Source organism: Giraffa tippelskirchi, chromosome 3 (genome assembly GCF_054371585.1).
Source record: "Giraffa tippelskirchi isolate mGirTip1 chromosome 3, T2T-mGirTip1v1.2.pri, whole genome shotgun sequence".
Classification (NCBI taxonomy): Eukaryota; Metazoa; Chordata; class Mammalia; order Artiodactyla; family Giraffidae; genus Giraffa; species Giraffa tippelskirchi.
The window spans coordinates 146,729,243-146,753,228 of NC_137277.1; the positions used below are offsets into that span (position 1 = coordinate 146,729,243).

Below are 23,986 nucleotides of genomic sequence, written 5' to 3' on the forward strand. Positions count from 1 at the left end.
ATGTACCTTTTATTGCTTCCTCAGGAATAAATCTATTTACTTAAGATAAATCTAGAACTAAAATTTCTACAAAGCAGTTACATATATTTTTGGAGCTTTTGATACACATCACCAACTCACTTCCAAAAAGTTTATACCAATTGATGTTACCATTAGTTGCATGAGTGCCTCTAACTACATCTTTACCAGTGTCAAATATTACCTTTAAAATATCATCTTTAAACATTTCTGTGTCAATCTTGGCATTTTAAAGTAAACTTAGGATTTTCAGATGTTGATGAAATTCTCCATGTAAATCACAGATCTCCATGTGGAGTAAAAAAATAGAGAAGAAATCAAAATCCCCAATGGGTTGTCCATTCCAAACAAACAATGTAAAATAGGTGAGATTATCAGACAATCATTAGGTGAGATGGGGGGAGCACTGTTCACTTTGGTTTAAACAATTACAAACCGAGTCTGTTCTTAGAAAATTGAACATGATTAGCAATAACATGAACATTTAGTTTTTAACTCAGATATGCTTTTTAGAGCAGGTTAAAGTTCTTCCCAAACACCAACCCATTCAGCCCCACAACACTGCAGAAATGAGAGTTAAGTTTCCCCAGGGTCTGTCTAGCCCAACACTAAATCCAGTTCTTCTGTTCTCTAGTACTAGGATTCCTGCTTCTAATTCCCGTCCTCTAACTGTAATCTCAGTCACCCGGCACTGTGCTGACTAGGTTTGTGGAATAATCCCTTTGCTCTTCAGTGAGGCTCAAGTTAGAAACCAGGAAATAGCTTTCTGAAAACTTAGTCACAAACTTACACTTCTTCATTTGTGAGACAAATCGTGGGAAAATATGTGAGGTTCAAATTGGCAGGGAGCAATCAGCTTCTTCTTTTTTTTCCACAAGTAAAGACTAAAACACACTTATAATCACTTTTTAAATAAATCTTTTCTCTAAATGGAAGGAAAAAATGGTCCCTTGGCACCACGTTTGGCACTTAATAGCCCTCATTTCAACTTTACAGTCTCATGAGGGAAAAATAATTAGTATGGCCATTTTAAAGATATGGGAACTGAGGCTTATTGAGCTAAGGAACATTCTGAAGTCACATGGCCAATGAAGAGCAAGGTCAGGATTTGAGCACAGCCTCAAAGCCTGCACTCTGGGCTTCTCTGGTGGCTCAGATGGTAAAGAATCAGCCTGTAATGCAGAAGACCCAGGTTCAATCTCTGGGTCAGGAAGATCCCCTAGACAAGGAAATGGCAACCCACTCTAGTATTCTTGCCTGGAGAATTCCATAGACAGAGGAGCCTGGTGTGCTGCAGTCCATGGGGTGGTCACAAAGAGTGGGACACAACTGAGCAACTTTCACTTTCAAAGCCTGTACTCTTTTCACTGCACTGCTCTAGCTGATGATAGATGTCATTGGTTTGAGAGCAGAATTCTGCACCAGGGATTAGTAACCAAAAGCTATGTGTAACTGTGCCTTGAGGAAATGTGTTTCTTATGGTTGCCCACCTCTTGCTTCTTGGGACCTAGTATTTTAGTAACAGCTAAAATATTAAAAAAATAAATAAAATTAAAAAAATAAAATAAAATATTAACTACCAAAATGTGACCTAACATGGTTTAACTAGTGATCCCTACAGAAGATATTAGAGGATAAAAGAATCAAGACTCAAATAAATGGCCCTAGGATGGTGATGTGCTGCTGCTGCTGCTGCTAAGTCGCTTCAGTCGTGTCCGACTCTGTGCGACCCCATAGACGGCAGCCCACCGGGCTCCGCCGTCCCTGGGATTCTCCAGGCAAGAATACTGGAGTGGGTTGCCATTTCCTTCTCCAGTGCATGAAAGGGAAAAGTGAAAGTGAAGTCGCTCAGTCGTGTCCGACTCTTAGCGACCCCATGGACTATAGCCTATGAGGCTTCTCTGTCCATGGGATTTTCCAGGCAAGAGTACTGGAGTGGGGTGCCATTGCCTTCTCCGTGGTGATGTGCAGCGAGTGATAAAAAGAATCAAGACTCAAATAAATGGCCTTGGGATGGTGAAGTGCAGCAAACGGGGATGGAGTTTTTGACCAGGTGCTACTTCGTTTTCTGAAGATGTGCTCTAAGCAAGGATGGGCAGGAGTAGCAGAGAGAGACAAGAGTGGATGAGATCCAGGGCAAGGGAGAATACTGCTCCCTGTGTTTGTTCTCTCTGTTCTAGAGTCCGCAGTGTAGAAAAGCCTCTCTCCAGGGTGCCTCCACCACTGACTGTCAGGTGTAAGCATCAACTTGGACACTCTGTATGTTTAAGTACTGAAAGCCTTTCCCACCAGCTAAAAGTAAGCTACACCCACATCCTGAGACGCCAGGTGTCTCCAGATACAACCTCATGCCTGGCCAACAGAACCCATTGTCCCAGTGATAACCATTCTCATCATCAGTGCAGCCACTGATGAGCAGGGCTCACTATCTATCTTGAACATTCCTCTTGGGGGCTCTTATCGAGTATCTGATGAGGGCTTCCAGCCTCCCCGAGCAGCTCATGAAGGCGCGAGTAGAAAGAGCTGAGAGGAGACCTTCAAGCAAGTCAAGAAAGTTCTGGCTGTAACCCTCCTGCATGTGGGATAGACCAAATGAAGGCAACCTCAGGATTCTCAAGTTTAAAAACCAAAGCAGAAAAAAATCCAGACTGCGAACCTGTCAAACCACATCTTCTGGCGGGTGCAGCTCCCAGGTCAGGTTTAAGAGCACTGAAATCCCTCCTTGTGAACCAGCCCAGCTGCTTCCTTCTCTGAACAAGGGGGCGCTTCTCAGGCAGGTCGGCCTCACCAAAGAGAAACACACTGCAGCCAGGAACACTCAGGACCAGATTCTCAGCGAGGCCTATGGGCAGCAGGAAATTTTAACAAGACTAAATTAAAATCAGTCCTGGTGAAAGAAAACAAAGCACAGAATTTTCTTATTGTGGTAAAATACACTTAACACAAAATTTACCATTTTAACCATTTCTTGGTGTACAGTTTAGTCGCATTAAGTGCATAATCATCACCACTAAAGGGTATATAATTCACACAAATTTTAAAACTCAAAGTTTGAGCATAATTAACTTTTCCTTGGTTAGTCTCATAATAAAAATTTATGTACAAAGCTTCCCTGGTGGCTCAGATGGTAAAGAATCTGTCTGCGATGAGGAAGACCTGGGTTCAATCCCTGGGTCGGGAAGATCCCCTGAAAAAGGGCAAAGGAAGATCCCCTAGAGAAGGAAATGGCAACCCTCTCCAGTATTCTTGCCTGTAGAATTCCATGGACAGAGGGGACTGGTGTGCTACAGTCCATGGGGTCGCAAAGAGTGGAACACCACTGAGCAACACATTACACTTTAAAGGAGGCTAGAATTTCTAAGCCATTACAAATCTAATTCCATAAGGAAAATTTATCACCAAGATGAATGAAATCAGTACCTTCAATTTTTGAACAATTTTATAACAGCTCCAAAATGTGTATACTGTTAAGAGAAAGAAAAATTTAAGAATACAAGGGCCAGATCTGCACTGTTCAATATGGCAACTCCTAGCTACACATGCCATTAAATTTTAATTTTAATTAATTAAAATGCAGTAAGTTTTTTTCAGTTGCACTAGCCACATTTCAAGCACTCAGTAACCACACATGGTCTCCCTATTGGACAGCAAAGATACAGAACATTGCCATCATCACAGAAAGTCCTCCTGGATAGCAGTACTGGGACAGATATTCTGTAAGAAGCCTAGTATCTAAATACAATTTTATGGAGGCTACTCTGAATATCAATGCTTTTTCACCTTCTTCTTCCACTTTTATATCTAGATTCTGTCTCTGACCTTATCTTCTCAAGGCAGATTACAGAATTGCTTTCCTGTATTTTTCTAGAGAACTTCTTCAGGGAACTGCTGTTTTCATGTCACTAAGTATAGTTCCTGGTAAGCAAGGATAGAGATAACAGAATTTATTTTCCTGATGTTTTATTTTAGGTATTTTATTGTAGGTATTTAGGGAGTTTGGGTGCTGGCCTGGGACAGCAGAAGTGTGGGCCTCCTTGATTTAGAGGTGGGCCTCCTTGATTTAGAGGTGCATCACGGGACATCCAAGGCTGAGACGGAGCCTTTAGCCACAACAAGCATAGGAAACCTCAAACTGCGATTCTGAAGTCTGGTATTTGTTTCTTTATTATGTAGACTGCCACGTTGACTGGAAGGGGTGAAATGTGGAGGACATAAAAAAAAGATTTTGTACCTCTGGGTCGTACAAAATCTAGGGAAATGTTCTTGCTCTGAGTCAGACAGAGATGCCAGCATTAGAAACCCATGATATTGTCGACACCACAAAGCCAAGAAAATCTCCCAAATTTACTAAGTGATCTCTGCTTCTTTAATACTATTTTAAGATACTAATGGACCACAGGTTTCTGGGGGGTGGTTAGGGCCAGATACCAGGGACACAAACAGTCAACAGAGCTTTAGGAATTGCAGGATAATCTTTAGGCAGTTACCTAAATACTCCCCTCAAATATGGAATGGCAGACAGCTGGGGTAGCAGAAGAAAAGGAAAGTGGTTTAGAAGAGTTAGTTAAGACATCTTAACATCTGACGACTCTCCAAATTGTTCCCATCACTGATATTCGGTCCAACCGTAACTTATAGTGACTCACACTTTGGCTACTGCAGGAGCCTAAAGCACAAACTGTGATGGGAAAGCCTCTCCTAAGTAGAGACAATGTTACCTGTCTCCTGGCTTGGCCCAGCTCCTGACCTAGACAGGCCAGCGCCTTTGGAGCAACAGCTCTGGAGTACTGTATAAGCGTACAAAACCCACAATGCTGTAAAGCAGGAGTCTTGAAGCTGGTTCCTGAAGAGCAAAGCAAGGGACAAAGACAGTTGCAGTGGCAGTTGACAGGGTTGAGGGCAGGGGTAGATTGAGGGCAGGGGTACATAGTAGAAATAGCACAAGCTTTTGAAGCCAGAAGATACTGGTTTGAATACCATTTCTGTTCCTTAATAGCTGTTTGAGATCTTGAGCAATTTTTTTTTTTTTTTTTTTGCCATCTCTGAGCTTCAAGTTCTCTATAAGATGAAAAAATTAAAAAAAAAAAAATCTTCCTCTAAAGCATCAAATCCTTATCTAGAAATCTGGTGATTAAAAGGAACAAAAGTAAGCATTTACCTTCCCTTTCCTATATAAACTGTATTTCAGAGTAGCCGGATAGCCTGAACTGATGAGGGAAAGATTTTTTAACTTAGAAAAAATCTGTTAGCTAATAAATGTGGAAGAAAGTTTTAGAAGATCACTATTTTGGATCTCCTAAGAAAATAACTGTTTCAGGGCAAAGATCATCAATGAATGAAACCCGCCTGAAAAATCAATTATGAACAAAGGCAGTTCATCTTTACATCCCTAGATGTGAGATAATCAGACACTATGGCTTCCGTATAGGATACATACAAAGCTCACAGCCTACCTCTGAAGAACTTTTGCCAAAAAAAAAAAACAAAAAACCCCTCAAGCCAATCAAACCTCTGGGGCTAACCTAAAGTTTGTAGGAAAAAAGAGGGATAAAGATACAAATTACATGACACCACCAGGGAGCAAACAGATCCAGAATGTGGGGATTCCATAGGACAACTGACCCAGTTTCTGCAACCAGTGAATCAGAAGGAAAAAGGGGCGGGGGTGGGGGGGTGGCGCGTGCACGTGCAGGGAACTGGATTATATCAAAAGAGACAGGGATACAAATCACCTCTATGTGTGAATCACGTATAGATCCAGATTCAGACAAGCCAATCACAGAAAACATTTGCTTGGATTACATACTGGATATTAGATGGTACCAAAAAAATGATCATTTTGATGGATGTGATAATGACATTGTGGTGATATAAAAATATGTCCACATTGCTTAGATATTTTAAATAAGCCAGGATGAAAGAATATGACTTCTGAAACCTGCTTTAAAAAACCTTTAATAAAACTAAAAGAAAAAAGAGGGAGATAAAAAGAGAGGAAAGGAAAAAAAATAAAGGAAGTAAAGAAACAAGAAAGAAAAGAAGCTATCCCATAGAATGGATAGAGAGATTAAGATTAGATAAACTAAGAAAAGTATCCATTGAACACAATGCTGGGTGCACAGTACCCAGCACACATTGCTTCCTTTCCCCTCTGCAAGCCTACCCCTCTGTTCTGAATTCTGAAAATTCCGAATACTTTCCTGGATCGGTATGTCCCTACTTACTCGAAATTCCCACATATTTAAACAGTACTCCTCTGCCATTATCTTTTCTACAGCAATTCATGATGGAAAGAATCAAACTTAATTTTTATTCTTATAATGAAATTTTATTCTTATAAATTCTTAATTTATATTCTTATAATTCTAATAATGAATAAGACATTTCATTATTCTCATGCAATGAAAGACAACCAAGGCCAAAATAATATTTAGCATTAGAGATAGTACACTATACTCTTCATACTCAAGAAGGTAACTTTTATGTTTCCGATGACTGTAACCCAAAGGCCCATGGAAGGTTAAGTATTTGTAATGTCGCTGAAGAGTAAATTAGATTGCCTGAATTTCAGAGAAATGTCTCAAATTTGGTCAGAAGAATACTTGCTAGCAAGGTATTTTACTTATTATATGAACTGCATTTTAAAAAAGGGTTTTAATTTTATCATTTTATTTTCACAATTAATCTATGTAAAAATTATCCCCTGTACTATAATTACAAATGTTCACATCATGCAAACAAACAGGCCTGTTAAAGAAGATAAAATTATTGAATCTTCAAGCTCAAGTCTCACAGTTTTCAGGTAAGTGGCATTGTTTAAAGGAATAGTTCTGTGTGCATTTCCTGTAAATTGGGTGTTCCCCCAATAGTGGAATCAGGCATATCCAGAGCAGGGACTTTCCACATTTTCAATGAGTCCCAAGAAACCAGAACTTCTGAACTTATCCCTGCTTTGTCATTGCACTCCCCCCATCTCCAATGATTTCATTTCTCCCTCTCATGTTCATACAGTGGGCTTCCTGGTAGATCAGATGGTTAAAAAAAAAAATCCATCTGCAATGCAGGAGACCTGGGTTTGATCCTTGGGTTGGGAAGATCCCCTGGAGAAGGAAATGGCTACCCACTCCAGTATTCTTGCCTGGAGAATACATGTAGTACAGCTTTTATTGATAGAACATCAAATCTAATCTACTTGTATTATACAGTTAATTGTGGACTTTTTTCCTCTGTCTAGGTTTCAAACTCCCTAAACAATCAACATTTGCTAAGTTGAATGAATTGAATTTGGATCCTAAGCACTTTGCAGATGTTGGACGCTGCAAACCTGAAATAGCAGCATCCATTCCAAACCTACACGTGAGAGTAAGGGGTCGCTATGCTAACAAAATGAGAACAGGGTTTAAGACCACCAGGCATACGATGTATCCCTGGTGAGAAACCATGTGATCAGTTTTCCATCACCTGCATCATGTTTTATGAGCTGTCTTCCAGCCCCCAGCTGTCAGAGCCACCTGCAGCTGTGGGCTCCCTGAGACAGTCAGTAAAGTCAGAGAGGAAAAACATCTGAATCACCTTGTGCCAACAGAGTATGATGTCATCATGCTGGCTTGAAACAGATAAAGCAAAACTGCAGCTTCCTAAATTGTTCTTTATTAAAAGACCAGTATTTCCTAGTTTCTCTGCCATTCTTGACAACTTTTTCCTACCACCATTATTCATAGTTCTGATCTTTCCATTTTCACTAGTCATATTCTAAAAAGGCTGATTTAATAACAGTATTTTAAAACATAATGCAACCTTTACGGTCAGCTGATCTTCTGTACTTGAAAATGATTTTTAGTCATTTCTATACTTGTATAACTATCATTTACAGCCTTACCTGTAGAGACTTCTACTAGTTTGGTTATTCCTCTTTGCAAAAGAAGGATCAGCACAATGAGGCAGGAGCTTCGTATCCCTAATACAAATGTTTATTTCTGAGCCTGTAACGGACTTAACTGTGGCTGAAAAATAATATTTTATTGAGAATGTACAATATTTAAGACAGTATTTAAGAATCTATTTTATTAAATGTATTCACCTGCCTTAATACATACTAACATAATAAACATATATTAACACATACTTCACGTCTACAGAGGTATCTGATATCACTCTTTCTCTTTCTGCTTTTGTTTCTTTCAGGAGCATTTCAGGACTACTGGTGTAAATGGAGTTAAGATTTAACTGTTAAACAGAAACTACATTTCAGAAGCTCAAGGAACATAACTGATATGCTTGGTTTTGTTACATTTTTGATAGCAGTCAAAATGCACGGCTAGGAAAAACCTCAAGCCTGCCATTCCCTTTCCACTAGGAATAGATAAATTCTATTTCCCCTGGCCCACATTCTGAAAGTAAGGCTTATTATTATTATTTTTAAACCAGAACTCTAATGATACTCAAAAAAGCCTACTGACACATTCTCATCAGGACATACCAATCAAAAAGTGTATTTTTCAACCCCATCACCTCATACTCAATAAAAAGCAGAGGGAAAAAAAGCACAGAATCTAAAAATTAAACTGAGTGCTAGACTTGAAATCTTACAAGCATCCTCTAGTTTTAGTATAGCTATCTTAATATAGCCAAGTTTCTTGTTTAGTTGATTTTTTTATTTATGTATTTTTTAATGAGAAGGAAAAAAAAAGATTCTCTACCAGAAGCCATAAAAATCCCTCAGATGGTAAAACAGATAGCCCTAAAAGTTTTTGCCTAAATTCATACACATACCTAAAATAAAACTGGCCGATTAATCTTGCTACACTACTTTGAAAAAGAAGACATTTGAAAATACAGTGTAGTTGTGATGCTTCACTCTCTCTAATTAAGTGCAGACTAGGAAAAATTATTCTTAGTTTAGTCTATGGAAGGGGGGTGGTGGTAATTTCTCTCTTTGCAATTCAAAATTATTTTAAAGATGGAGTGTTTCTTTTCCAATGTCTTCATTAAACAGAGCTGTTAAGAATTGTCTCCCAACCATCCCCAAAGAGCACAAAGCTACCCAGTGTTCGCCCCATATGCTCGGCTTTGAAGTGTGAAGCTGTGACCATCCCACCAGACTCTTACGCCACCATCAAAGCCATCTCATTATGCCCAGCGCTGAGAGTTAAAGCGCGGGGCCATAACCACTCCAACACAAACACTGCATTAACAAAGCAACCACAATATTCCTCCCCCACATGGCTAGAACTTGAAGAAATTTTTACCATATGCACACACGCACGAGATACGAAAATTTATTGTGCTAGAACATCATTGAGAAGTACATTAAACATGCTGACTAGAACTGGATGTTATTCTAAGGGACTGGAAAAAAATAAAATGCAGCTGATCTTTATGATGAAAGAACAGAAACATTATGCTGAAAAACAAGATCAAGTGCAATTCCTAAATTGCATTTCTACTGACACATTCTGTGGCCTGTTCTTTCTTGAGGGAGCAGAAAACAATTTAGCCGGGTTGGGGTGGGGGCGCAAAACTCTGCTGCATATCACTGGATGCTACTGTTTACTCTATCGCATTTCCTTTCTAAAGGACAAAGAAGCTTACAAATAATGCTATGCTGACAACAGCATCTGTAATTCAAAATGAATAGTACTTGCTAACAGAACATCATTTCACTTATGTCTCTGAGCTGTCAATTTACCATTGGCATGGCAGTAAAAAATAAAATGCAAAGAAAAAAACTTGTTATGTATTAATGGAAACAAGGTCAGAATAAGCACTTGGTTTTCATATAAAAATTAATCTGTGAAAATATTTTGAAACATTTGTACCTAAAGATTCCATTCTTTTTTTTCACTCTAAAGAAATCCTTACATTTGTATACAGGAAAGTATATTCAAGAATGTTTACTGCTATGTTATTTGTATTGGAAAAAATGAGAAACAACCTGAATGTCTATTAATAGAATAGAAAAAATGTGATATAGGCATATTATCATAACTATACAGCAGTTAAAGAGAATGAACTAGATAGATAGATTTCCATGATATCTTGCTGAATATAAAAGTTATAGTATAAGAATCTTAAATATTATATGTATATATATTATATATACACTATACATATATAAAACACAACCACTTTGTTGTATACCTCAAACTAACAATTGTAAATCAACTACACTTCAATTAAAAAATAAAAGTAAAAAATTTTAAGTGATAGTACAATAGCATTTAGACTACAAACACATACAACAAATACTATATTGGACTTACGAGTATATACAATAGGTAGAAATAAAAGTATGGGGAAAATTCTTGACTGACTGTAAGCATACTATGCCATAATTCGGCAGGGATGTAGCTGATGGACAGAGGTGAACTTTAACCACATCTGCTATCTCGTTTTGAAGATAATGCGCTGTCTTTGTGGATGCCTGATGTCCTCTGCCAGCGTTCAGAAGTAGTTTTGTGAAGTTTGCTCAGCGTTCAGATGTTCTTTCGATAAATTTGTGGAGGAGAGAGTGGTCTCCCCATCCTATTCCTCCGCCATCTTAGCCCCGCCTCCTAACCACATCTGTAATGTTTGAAATTTTGAAAAAGAGAACAAAAAGTTCTAGGCAAGGTCGAGTAAATAAACAGTTGTGAGGATCCTCTGTTCTGTTGCTGTCTTGATGGAAAACTATGAATAAGTTTCTTAATATTTCTAGGTCTGTTTTCCAGCTATAGAATGAAAAAACTGTACCTATCTTCATGTGCCCCCAAAACCTTAGCAACTCATATAATTTCATGGCAATATAGGTATCCATAAAAATACATGAACCCACCTGCCCATGCAGGTAGACATAAGAGATGCGGGTTCGATCCCTGGATCAGGAACATCCTCTAGAGGAGGGCACAGCAACCCACTCCAATATTCTTGCCTGGAGAATCCCATGGACAGAGAAGCCTGACATGCTATAGTCCATAGGGCCACACAGAGTCAGACAGGACTGAAGTGACATATCACACATGCATATGGTATATTAGTAGTCTAGGACACATTTTACACGTACACATTTACTTTGTATTTCTTGGTTGTGCCACGTGGCTTGTTGGATCTCAGTTCCCCGAACAGGGACTGAACCTGGGCCATAGCAGTGAGAGCTCGGAATCCCGACCACCTGGCCACCAGGGAACTCCCCCACACGTAGATCTTTACATCCAAGAATCTTACTGTTTCCTTGCATATAACATATACTTTCATGAAGATGTGTATAGAGAGAGCTGGTTATTCCTTTGTAGGGAATATGCTGCAGATTTCATGCAGACATGATACTCTTTCTTTAAAGAATTACACTTCCTTGAGTGACCAACATAGGGAACTTACACTGCATTCAGTCACTTGCTTTATTGTGTCCCATGTAAACAACAACAACAAATGGTGCTCTCTTCTGTTTCAGGTGCAGATTTCATGGCCCAGCCTTCCTGGGGGGAGGAGCTCTATTATGCTTCTCCTATAGTCCCCACAGCCTGTCCTATGGTAAATAGAAACATATCAGGCACTCCAACACCGCTTGGATGCTCACAAATACCTCTTCATTCACCTGCATAGCAGTTCTCTGAAATAGGAGCCGAATACCATTCTGCAAGATAAGAACTGATATGGAAGAAGCTGTCTGCTATAGGACTTAGAATTTTAGAGTTGAAAGCACTTCACAGATCTTCTGCCTGAGAGGTTTGCAAACACCTTATTGTGCAATCCCTTTCTCAAGAGGTACTTTATTTGGAATCTCAATAACACAAAACAGAGAAGAGGAACCCATTCTCTTCATGGTGGAGGGGGATAGCCTAGGCCCCCACTGTTCAGCAACCCCCTCCATAAGGCCACAGAGAATCACTAAAAATAGTGACAGCTCTTTTCTGGTGCAAGGCAGGGGACCAGGGGCTTTACTTATGGGCATTATTTTTCATAACCATCCTGACAGGACGATATTATTCCCCATAGTATAGATATAAGACCAAAAAAGACTATAAAAGTGACTAGATAATTTTCCTTAAGTCAGTTGGCAAGTAAGTAGAACATCTAGGTTTGAGCTCAGGTTTATTCAGCTCCAAAATGCTTATTCTGTCTGCTTACCATCTGGCTTCCCTGTCTGGCCATTCAATGTGATGTAACTGTTTAGGTCACACTGATCAAAAACTCATGGGCATATATATATTGTAAAGGGTGGGTGGGATTGAAATTGGCCTATGGCTTCCTTCTAGTGCATCAATTTCATAAGGACTTCTCATTCTCTTCCAGTGAGGATGTTAAGAAGCTGGGACTCCTCAAAAGAGTAGTTCAGCTGGGACATGGCTAAGCTTTGGGGATGGCCAGGAATCCTTCTGTTGGCCAATGGATCAGCAATGTGTAAACAGCCTTCAGTATAAAGTCAACTCCCCACAGCAAGGGACAGTAAAGGTGGCTCTTCCACCCAACCAGAGATACCCAAATGCCAAACAAATGGTTCGCATGAGGCAGTTTTGTCTCCTCGTGCATGTCTGTCTCTCACACATCTTCCATCTTCCTGGCCACTGGCCAGTGTCAACACTCAACAACCTCTTAGTAGTCTCATGTCTAGCCCTAACTCTCACCACTTGCCCCCAAACAGGGCAAGTCCTCCCATCCCCCATCCACAATCTGTCTCTTTTTTATCACATCTCAGGGGATGCCCATTTCCAGGCACCCATGCCCACCACTTTAAATCTCCTTCTGAAAGTCTACAAACAATAAATGCTGGAGAGGGTGTACAGAAAAGGGAACCCTCTTACACTGTTGGTGGGAATGCAAACTAGTACAGCCACTATGGAGAACAATGCGGAGATTCCTTAAAAAGCTGGAAACATAACTGCCATACAACCCAGCAATCCCACTGCTGGGCATACACAACAAGGAAACCAGAATTGAAGGAGACACGTGTACCCTAATGTTCACTGCAGCACTGTTTACAATAGCTAGGCCATGGAAGTAACCTAGATGTCCATCAGCAGATGAATGGATAAGGAAGTTGTGCTACATATACACAATGTAGTACTACTCAGCTATAAAAAAGAATGCATTTGATGCATATATATGCATATAATACATCATATGGCGTTTAGAAAGACAGTAATGATGACCCTATATGCAAGGCAGCAAAAGAGACACAGATATAAAGAACAGACTTTTGGACTCTGTGGGAGAAGGCGAGAGTGGGATAATTTGAGAGAATAGCATCGAAACATGTATATTACCATATGTAAAATTGATGACAAGTGCAAGTTCGATGCATGAAGCAGGGCACTCAAAGCCGGTGCTCTGGGACAACCCAGAGGGATGGGGTGGGGAGGGAGGTGGGAGGGGGGTTCAGGATAGGGGGACACACGTACACCCGTGGTTGATTCATGTCAACATATGGCAAAAACCACCACAATATTGTAAAGTAATTAGCCTTCAATTAAAATAAATTAATTTAAAAAATAAGAAAATATCACTAACAAGTAAAAATAAATATTTCATAGACTCAGTAAAAACAATATTTTATCTACCATCAATAACATGTGTCAGAACTCTGTGTTGTTTAAACTCAATAAAGTATACCATGTGTGGGATAATAAATAAATAAATAAATAAATCTCCTTTTGAAGGAAAATGCTTCTTGCTCACTACTGATGTTTATTTCCACATGTAGAGAGTACTGCTGGTCTTACTGGCTGTTATGAGTTGAACTGTGCCCCTGCCAAATTCATCTGTAGAAGTCATAGCCCCCAGGATATGAGAATGTGACCTTATTTGGAAATAGGGTCATTGAGATATAATTAGTTAACATGATGTCACATATTGGATTAGAGCAGGGCCCTAATCCAATATGACTGGTGTCCTCATAAAAAGGGGAAATTTGTACACAAACAATATACAAAAAGGATGCCATGTGAACACAAAGAGGGCCATCCACAAGCCAAAATGGAACAGATCCTTCCTTCCCTCCCAGTGTTCAGAAGGAACCAGCCCTGATGATACCCTGAGCTTGGACTTCTAGACCCCAGAACTGTGAGATGATAAATTCCTGGGGTTTATATCACCTAGTCTGTGGTACTTTTGTTACTGCAGCCTTTAGGAAATTACAACACTTGGCCTTGCTCCCTCCCAACATCCATTCCCTGATGCAGAGTTTGGGAGAGAAGTGGGGTGTGCAGAGGCCTGCTCCTCCCTCCTCTCTTCCTTCTTCAGAGCTAACTGTCAGCAGGAAACATCCATTCCACTCCATCTCCTCCTTGCCATTAGCTTGCCAGGGTCAGGCCTGTGCTGTCTAGTGCTGCCTGTAACTGGTTGGGTGTCTAATTCTCCAGGTGGGTAAGCCGAGCTGTCACATTAGTTTTATCAGTAACAAAGTTAGTATTTCCACTTCTCATCTGCCTTTCTCTACTGTTGAATTGATTCAAGATTTGGGAAAGGAAGACGAGTACTATTTGTAATGCTCCCCTCCCAAAGCCCACCCCTAATCCTCATTTTCCTGGGAGCAAACAGTGAAGTGGCCTTCCTTCTTTCTTGACTGTATTGCTATGGAATAAACTTTGTAATCTGCTTTCACAAGTCCTATCCTTTTGGTTGTCAAAAATTCACATATGAATTAATGTTTTCCAATTTCTCCATCTCTTTTTGTTTTAAATTTTCTTTCTCAAGCCTTGATCAAATGTAATAGAAAACCTTTTGTATACATGTATATATAAATACCATATATATTATCTATATTTTAAAACATTTACTAATTTTTGCCTAACTAAAAAATTTATGATACTCTGGTTCAAGATGGCAGAGTAGGACATGCACTCATCTCCTCCCGCAAGAGCACCAAAATTGCAACTAGCTGTTGAACAACCATCAACAGAAGGATACTGGAACCCACTATAAAAAGATACCCCAGTCCAAAGACAAAGAAGAAACCACAGCAAGAAGACAGGAAGGGCACAGTCACAATAAAATCAAATCCCATACCCACCAGGTGGGTGGCTTACAAACTGGAGAACAATAATACCAAAGAAGTTCTCCCACTGTTGTGAAGATTCTGAACCCCATGTCAGGCTTCCCAGCCTAGGGATCTGATAAAGAGACTGAGGATCACCAGGGAATCTGACTTTGAAGGCCAGTGGGATTTGATTACAGGACTTCCACAGGACTGAGGGAAACAGAGACTCCAGTCTTGGAGGGAACAAACAAAATCTTGTGCACACCACGACCCAGAGGAAAGGAGTGTCCCACAGGAGACGGAACCAAAACTACCTGCTAGTGTTGGAGGGTCTCCTGTGGAGGTGTGGGTCAGCAGGGGCTCACTACAGGGTAGGGACATTGGCAGCAGCAATACTGGAAGGTGCTCTTTGGTGTAAGTCCTCTTGGAGGTCACCATTAACCCTACCATACAGCCCACAGACCCCAGAGCTGAGTCACCTGAGGCCAAACACTCAACAAGGTGGGAGTGCAACCTCACCCATCAGTAGATAATTGGATTAAAGTTTTACTGAGCAAGGCCCTGCCCACCAGGGCAAGACCCAATTTTTCCCACTGCCAGTCCCTCCCATCAGGAAGCTTAAATAAGCCTCTTAGGCACCTCCACCGGATGGTAGACAGAAGAAGCAAGAAGAACTGCAATCCCACAGCTAGAACAAAAACCACATTATAGAAAGTTAATCAGGGTGAAAAAGCAGAAAGTTATGTCCCAGATGAAGGGGTAAGATAAAATTCCAGAAAAACAACTAAATAAAGTGGATACAGGCACCTTCCAGAAAAAGAATTCAGAATAATGATAGTGAAGAGGATCCAGGATCTCAGGAAAACAATGGAGAAGATGCAAGAAATGTGTACCAAAGACCTAGAAGAACCAAAGAACAAACAAACAGAGATGAATAATACACTATGCTAGGAATCCATAGTAGAATAACTGAGGGAGAAGCATGGATAAATGACCTGGAAGACAGAACAGTGGAAATTACTACCACAGAACAGAATATTGAAAAAAGAATGAAAAAAAATGAAGACAGCCTAAGAGACCTCTGGGACAACATTAAACATACCAACATTCACATTAGAGAGGTCCAAGAAGCAGAAGAGAAACAGAAAGGACCTGAGAAAATATTTGAAGAGATAATAGCTGAAAATTTACCTAACATGAGAAAGGAAATAGTCAACCAAGTCCAGGAAGCACAGAGTCTCAGGAAGGATAAACCCCAGGAAGAACACTGAGACACATAGTAATTAAATTGATAAAAATTAAAGACAAAGATAAAATATTAAAAGCAACAAGGGAAAAATGACAAAAAACTTACAAGGAAACGCCCATCAGGTTATCAGCTGATTTCTCAACAGAAACTCTACAAGCCAGAAGGGAATGGCAAGATATATTTAAAGTGATGAAAGCAAAGAAGCTACAATCAAGAATACTCTATCTGGCAAGACTCTCCTTCCGGTTTGATGGAGATATCAAAAGCTTTCCAGACAAGCAAAAGAGAATTCAGTACCACCAAACCAGCTTTAAATCAAATGCTAAAGGAACTTTTCTAGGCAGGAAACATAACAGAAGGAAAAGACCTACAGAAAATAAACTCAAAACAATTAAGAGGGAAACCTCCTGGTGGTCTAGGGGTTAATAAGAGTCCACCTGCCAATGCAGGGGACATGGGTTCAATCCCTGGCCTGGGAAGATCCCACATGCCGTGGAGCAACTAAGCCCATGGGCCACAACTACTGAGCCCGTGCACCTAGAGCCTGCTCCATAACAAGAGACGCCACTGCAGTGAGAAGCCTGTGCATTGCAGCGAAAGCAGCCCCCACTTGCTGCAACTGAGAAAGCCTGCATGTGGCAACAAAGGCCCAGTACAGCCAAAAATGAATAAATAAATATTAAAAAAAAAAAACTTAAAAAAAAAAAAAATTAAGAAAATGGTAACAGGATCAGACATCTCAATAATTACTTTAAATGTAAATGGATTAAATGCACCAACCAAAAGACATAGACTGACTTGGTGGATGAAAATGTGCTTGTACGTACTTCCACTTATCACATCACTCAGCTTGACCCCCCAAGCTGTATGTAATTATTTTATATTGTTAGGTTAATCATGTTCCCATTATGGCTTGCAATTGTAATTATCTTTTATTTTTTGTCCTGCTGTTGACTGTAAAAACTGATTAACATCTTTTACTATTGTGATTATGTAACTTTTACTCACTTAATACCACTGTATCATGATTGGTCAACAAAAAATAACAGAATTCTATATCACCAAAACTATCATTTAATAGAAAAACCTGTGATCACTTTTTAACATCCAGATGAAAATCAGAGTTATCTCGGAATTTTTTGAAAAATACAAAGGCCCAGATACTGCTTTTTTCCTCCAAAGCTCCAGATATGTTTCTAATGAGTACTCATGTTTAAAAACAACTGGACTGTACGATGATCTTTTACTTTTATCTAGTTTGTTTCACGTTTTTCTATTTTATATTCAGTGCTCCCATTTCATTTAGTTTATGTTTTCCAACTTCTCCATCTCTCCTTTATTTTTCTGATGTTTTTTCCAAGCTTTTATCAAGCGTAGTAGAAAAGCTGTTGTATGTACATATATAAATTATATGAATAATATGTATATCTTAGAAAACGTATCAATTTTTGCCTGACTAAAAAATTTGTAACATGTTGACTCACGTGTTTGACTTAGTAAGAAAATAATGCTAAATTTCTAATGAAAAAAATAGATATGCAATAAGCAACAAAGATTTACTGTATAGCACAGGGAGCTATAATCAATATCTTATAATAGCCTATAATGGAAAATAATCTAAAAAATAATATATGTGTATAGGTATAACTGAATCACTTTGCTGTGCACCTAAAACACTGTAAGTCAACTATACTTCAATGAAATATATATATTAGGAAAAAATTTAAAAGTTAAATGGCTTCTAAAAATTCACACACAAACACTGACGGCTACTTCCTCACTCTCATTATAACAATTCTATTTCCCTCAAGGTAGCAGATAACTTAGACTATCCAGGAAACTGTCATGTATAGACTATGAGGGTAAGAGAGGCACAACAATTTTTATCTTGAGATATTACCTGATGATATATTTTGGTTAATTAAAATTGGAGTGTGAGTTATTTAATATATGCAATTTTGAATCACACAATAAATGAAAATCTAATAAATAATGCTATAATTATTATAAAAGCATTTCATGATAACCAGTGTTGTCATCATTACTAATCACATACTCTGGGTCTCCTAAGAAGCACACTCTCACTTGCCAAGTGGATAGGCTGGTGGACATATGAGGGTGTACAGAGACTTGTGCTGATGCACTTAATTTTACAGGCTCATCAATGCCACTAGCATCACTACATTATTTCTTCAGAATCTTTTTTATCCTAGTGGCCTAGAAATCACTGCATATACTAGGAAAAAAAGATGGAAAGGAATTCAGGAAAAGCATAGCCAAGGTTACAGGTCTAGGCTCAAAAAAGTTAGCATCATATCAATCATCTGCTATAAATCCTCTGTTAGGTCAATATTCTCTAAAACAACATTAGCAATAACATAAATGTAATTCTGGGTACTATACAAACACACACACACACACATATATATATACTGAAAATCAGAAAACTTAGAACCTCTAAACTTTGAGACCGCAGACCTCCCTATGCTAGTAAAGGGTGAGTGTTAACATCTCCCACAGTGACCCATGACTAATCCTGAGTATTCTAGGAGACCCCTTCCCTAGGTGAAGTGGTGGTGGGGTAGGGGTTTTAAACTAAAGACTTATAGACTAGGGAAGAATTATGAGAAGTATAAAGTCAGGCAGCAAAGATTTCATGAACTCTACCTACTCATCCCAATTAGAAGATTCTTATAATACACATGTGTGCTGTGCTAAGTCACTTCAGATGTGTCTGACTCTGTGCAACCCTACGGACTATAGCCCACCAGGCTGCTCTGTCCATGGGATTCTCCAGGCAAGAATACTGGAGTGGGTTGCCATTTCCTTCTCCAGAGGATCTTCCCAACCCAGGGATCGAACCTGTGTCTCTTATGTCTCCTGCATTGGCAGGTGGGTTCTTTACCACTAGCACCAACTGGGAAGCACAATAATTATTTTATTAATTAAATTAAAAAAATATACTTATTCCTGTCAAAATTTTCAATGAAGTCTATTCACTACACACCAAGAGTGAAACAGGGAAGAAAGAAAAGCCAATACAAGGGTGTGTTATCACACCAGTCATTGCTGTGAGCAACTGGGGCTTGGTCTTGCTGGAATGGGCCTTAGAATTGTCCATCCACAGGCTCAGGTACCCCACTGGCCAAGGGGTGCCCACAGAGTGTTTGGTAATTTACTTGGACTTCAGGTTGCTGCAGAGCCAAAGTAATAGAAAGAGAACAGCTTTTGCAAGTATGACTGTGTGTGTCGGTAATTGCCAGTCATGGTAGAATAACCTAGTTTATCCCAGTCCTCTCATTAGGCCTTTTTCTTCCTCATGAGTAGCTCTGTTTTACAGTGGTAGATACAATCTTGTTGCACTTATTAAGCCTGTGGCAATATGCATTTATGAACAACCTAGTAACCTTCTTTGTAGTTAAAATACTCAAGTTGCTGGAAATCAATTTGGATATTTTAAGTACTTTCCCAATGCATAATCCCTTTTTTTCCAGCTTTTTGTCTGATGGCAGTATCCTGTAAATCTCAAAGTAAATGCTATGTCCTAAAACTCTGTTAACATATGCTTGTAAAATCAATTATTGTTTTTATGCTATGGCAATGAAGGTAGTGTTAATGGTAGAGAGAACAATATCAGAACTCAACATCTAAACTCACTAATCACAATGAAATCCAAGGCTGTTTAATGAGACAATCTCCATAGCAACTGGAGAATCAGAGTAGGAAATTCTTGAAGTGAAAAGTTGTTCTTGATTTGCCAGATCAGCCCATGTTTTGACAATCTGTAATAAGGTAACCGAAGGGTCTTAAGACTATCACACAAGTGTTGATGTCGTGTGAATCTGTCATGGCACATGTTCTCCAAGACATAAAAACACTTGAAACATCACCTAACAAGGCTGATAAATGTAATCAAATTCATTAATGGTCATATATTTTAAGGTAAATTTAAAAAAACCAATCATGTAAGAGCTAAATCTTTATTTATGTAACTTATTTAACTAGCATTTTATCTTCCCAATCTTCTAAATAATGTCAATTCACAAAGCATTATATAAAGTTATTTCATTTGATTAATGACATAAAACAAAAAGCAAGTTTCCATATGATTTACAATATTCATAGCTATGGTCTAGACTTTCAAAGCAGAATATTATGAAATCACAGGTTAGTTAAGCCCACTTTCACTGGCAAATCATTGGGATTTGTCTGAGCACCTCCTGCTCTGACCCCTCCCCTCCATCTTCACTTAGTCCTTCTCAGGAAGGTTTGAGTGTGAATGAGAAACAAGGTCACATTTCAGAAACACTGTCTCTGGCACGTGAAACACTGAGCAAGGAACAAGTGGAAAACATACACGCAGCACAATGGCCCACAGTAATCAGTCATAAAAAAATAATTGAAGTCTAGAAATTGAGACTAAATACCTTTGATTATGAGTTAGAAGTCAGAAAAAAGAATAATGTTCCTGTAAATTTATCTTTGGTTCCAATTAGGTGAATTCATTGTGCTCTTGAAGGATCTAAGATAATCAAAATCACCAAGAGGAATCAGAGAAGTAGGGACTTCCAAGCAAAGATGAGAGTGTAGATCCATCCCTATGTTTACTTTCACTTCTTCCAAAAATCCCAGAAAAAAAGATGTCAAAGAGATCTATTTGCAAAGCATTGATTCCCTCAAACAAACGGAAATGGAAGAGGAAGCGATGGCATTGGAACTTGGAGAGCGGATATAAGAGGAGCAGGAGACCCTGGACAGCAGAGAAGCAGCCTGACTTACACCACAGGCACCTGGAAATGGTCAGAACTGGTGACCTCACTCTGGGATAGAAGCTAAAGGCACAGCTCCAAACATGGAGACTGGTGGAAAGTCTGTTTAAGCAGCAGTTAGATCCCAGCCCCTCCACACAGATGGGCAACTGGCAGAAGACATAAGAGGTAAACACTATGTGTGTCTGGACTAGGGGATACAGCTGAGGGCAGTGGGGATTCACGAAAAGAGGAGAATGAAGGGAACATTTACATACTACCTGCTGAGACTCTTCTAGCCTCTTCTGAAACTCAGTTCCTAAATCATGGACAGCTGAATACTCCAGGCTGAAGACTGGTGGATTCTTCTTTAGGAAACCTGAAAAACCCAAGAAGAAAGACCCCAAAGATACTGAAATAGGAGTTCTCCAAAGAAACAACCTGGCCACAAACCTCACTTACATGCTCAGATTATCCACTCAGCCTTTCAGTGTCCACTCTTGGAGTAAGCAGCCAACCAATGATCATCAGACATCTGAGGAAGGCTTTAAAACAGAACAGGAGAAAGCAACCTGGGGCTGTAAATGGGGGTAGGGAGGTAGGGAACAGACAACGTGCGGAGAGAAGAAACTGTCAAAAATTATACGTTGCTATTATATTCATGAGATGTGACCAGGGTGTTATTTAGAAAAATGAACACTCAGAGAATAAATAAAAGCACCTGGAAGCCAATATAGAGGAAATGAAAAATTTATTGAAGGCTTCAGATATAAAGTAGAGGACATTTGCAAGTAATTATTGTAAAAATACAAAGTGATTAAAAAGAGAGAAAGTAAGTGTAGAGAACCAGTACAGAGTTTCAGTAACCAAATAATGGGGCTTCCAGAAAGAACTGAGAAAATAGAAGTCATAAATGGAATAACTCAAGAGAATTTCCAGCACTGAGGGATGAGTTTCAACGGCTCAAAGGACCTACTGTGTGTCCAGCATAACAGATGAAAACAGACGCATACAAAGGCACATCAGAGAAATTCAAGAACACTAGAAACAAAGTGAAGATCTTACAAGCTTTCAGAGAGAAGGGACAGATCATATATAAAGATCAGGAATCATAATGGCTTCAGAAGTCTCAACAGCAACATGGAAATAAGAATTGATACAGTGTCTTCAAAATAAAGGAAAATCATTTCTAACATATAATTCTATACCTAGGCAAACTAAAAATTAAGTATGAAGGTAAAATAATGGCATTTTCAGACATGTAAGTTCTCAAAAATTTATTCTCCTCCCCCCTCCTCTGTTTTAGAAAGCTAGTCCAGGATACATTCTACTAAAACAAGGGCATAAAATAAGGGGGGAAAAAGAGAACATGTGGGATTCAGGAACCAGCGTATCCAAAATGCAGAATAGTGAAGGGAAAGCCTAGGGAAATAGTAATAGGAAAAGCTATGATGACAGTTATCCTCAACAAATTTAGAGTAACTGGTTCTAATTGGATCAGGTCAAAGAGTTCTAGAAGATAGTTGTTTAAGATGACAAAATTTATAGAACAGTCAATACATGATGTGTTTTATCTGAATGCATGGATAAATGTTATTATTGACAGAGTCTGGGATTAAATCAGTGGTAAGTATATAAAAAACATACGTAAACAAACAATCAAAAAGATAACAATCAATTCTAGCAAAAAGAAAAGGTTTTACAGAAAGGGTAAAATAATAAAAGTCTATGTGCTGGATCATCGAAAAAGCAAGAGAGTTCCAGAAAAACATCTATTTCTGCTTTATTGACTATGCCAAAGCCTTTGACTGTGTGGATCACAATAAACTGTGGAAAATTCTGAAAGAGATGAGAATACCAGACCATCTGACCTGTCTCTTGAGAAACCTGTATGCAGGTCAGGAAGCAACAGTCACAACTGGACATGGAACAACTGACTGGTTCCAAATAGGAAAAGGAGTACCTCAAGGCTATATATTGTCACCATGCTTATTTAACTTATATGCAGAGTACATCATGAGAAATACCAGGCTGAATGAAGCACAAGCTGGAATCAAGATTGCTGGGAGAAATATCAATAACTTCAGATATGCAGATGACACCACCCTTATGGCAGAAAGTGAAGAGGAACTAAAGAGCCTCTTGACGAAAGTGAAAGAGGAAAGTGAAAAAGTTGGCTTAAAGCTCAACATTCAGAAAACTAAGATCATGGCATCTGGACCCATCACTTCGTGGCAAATAGATGGGGAAACAGTGGAAATAGTGGCTGACTTTATTTTGGGGGGCTCCAAAATTACTTCAGATGGTGATTGCAGCCATGAAATTAAAAGACGCTTGCTCCTTGGAAGGAAAGTTATGACCAACCTAGACAGCATATTAAAAAGCAGAGACTTCACTTTGTCAACAAAGGTCCATCTACTCAAGGCTATGGTTTTCCCAGTGGTCATGTATGGATGTGAGAGTTGGACTATAAAGAAAGCTGAGCGCCGAAGAATCGATGCTTTTGAACCGTGGTGTTGGAGAAGACTCTCGAGAGTCCCTTGGATTGCAAGGAGATCCAATCAGTCCATCCTAAAGGAAATCAGTCCTGGGTGTTCATTGGAAGGACTGATGTTGAAGCTGAAACTCCAATATTTTGGCCACCTGATGCGAAGAGCTGACTCATTTGAAAAGACCCTGATGCTGGGAAAGATTGAAGGTAAGAGGAGTAAGGGACAACAGAGGATGGGATGATTAGATGGCATCACAGACTCAATGGACATGGGTTTGGGTAGACTCCAGGAGTTAGTGATGGACAGGGAGGCCTGGCGTGCTGCGGTTCATGGGGTCACAAAGAGTCGGACGTGACTGAGCAACTGAACTGAACTGAACTGAACTGAAATGCTTCATTGTGAATAATGTTTACATAGTTATAATAATGTGACCACTAAATACTAATCCAAAAAATGTAAGTGTGTGTGTGTGTGTCTACACGCATACTAGGGATGAGGGATGTGGTGAAAGGAAGCTAAATTCTCA

General features: G+C 39.3%; 1 protein-coding gene across 5 annotated transcripts in view; it reads right to left on the reverse strand.

Annotated features, from left to right (window-relative positions):
• FTCDNL1 (formiminotransferase cyclodeaminase N-terminal like) overlaps window positions 1-23,986 on the reverse strand; it is an 85,508-nt gene that overhangs the window by 8,299 nt on the left and 53,223 nt on the right. For 2 of the 5 annotated variants that reach the window (XR_014078684.1, XR_014078683.1), the window contains exons 5-6: window positions 21,250-21,347; window positions 2,675-2,860 (exon numbers count right to left, since the gene is read on the reverse strand). Coding sequence is in view for 2 of the 5 variants with exons in the window: in XM_081576150.1 (XP_081432276.1) it covers window positions 2,675-2,860 (186 nt within the window). In the remaining 3 variants the exon portion in view is untranslated. Of the gene's footprint in view, window positions 1-2,674; window positions 2,861-3,438; window positions 3,483-4,736; window positions 4,862-21,249; window positions 21,348-23,986 lie in introns of all 5 variants that reach the window. The other 3 variants (XM_081576150.1, XM_081576149.1, XR_014078682.1) reach the window with 2 other exon arrangements.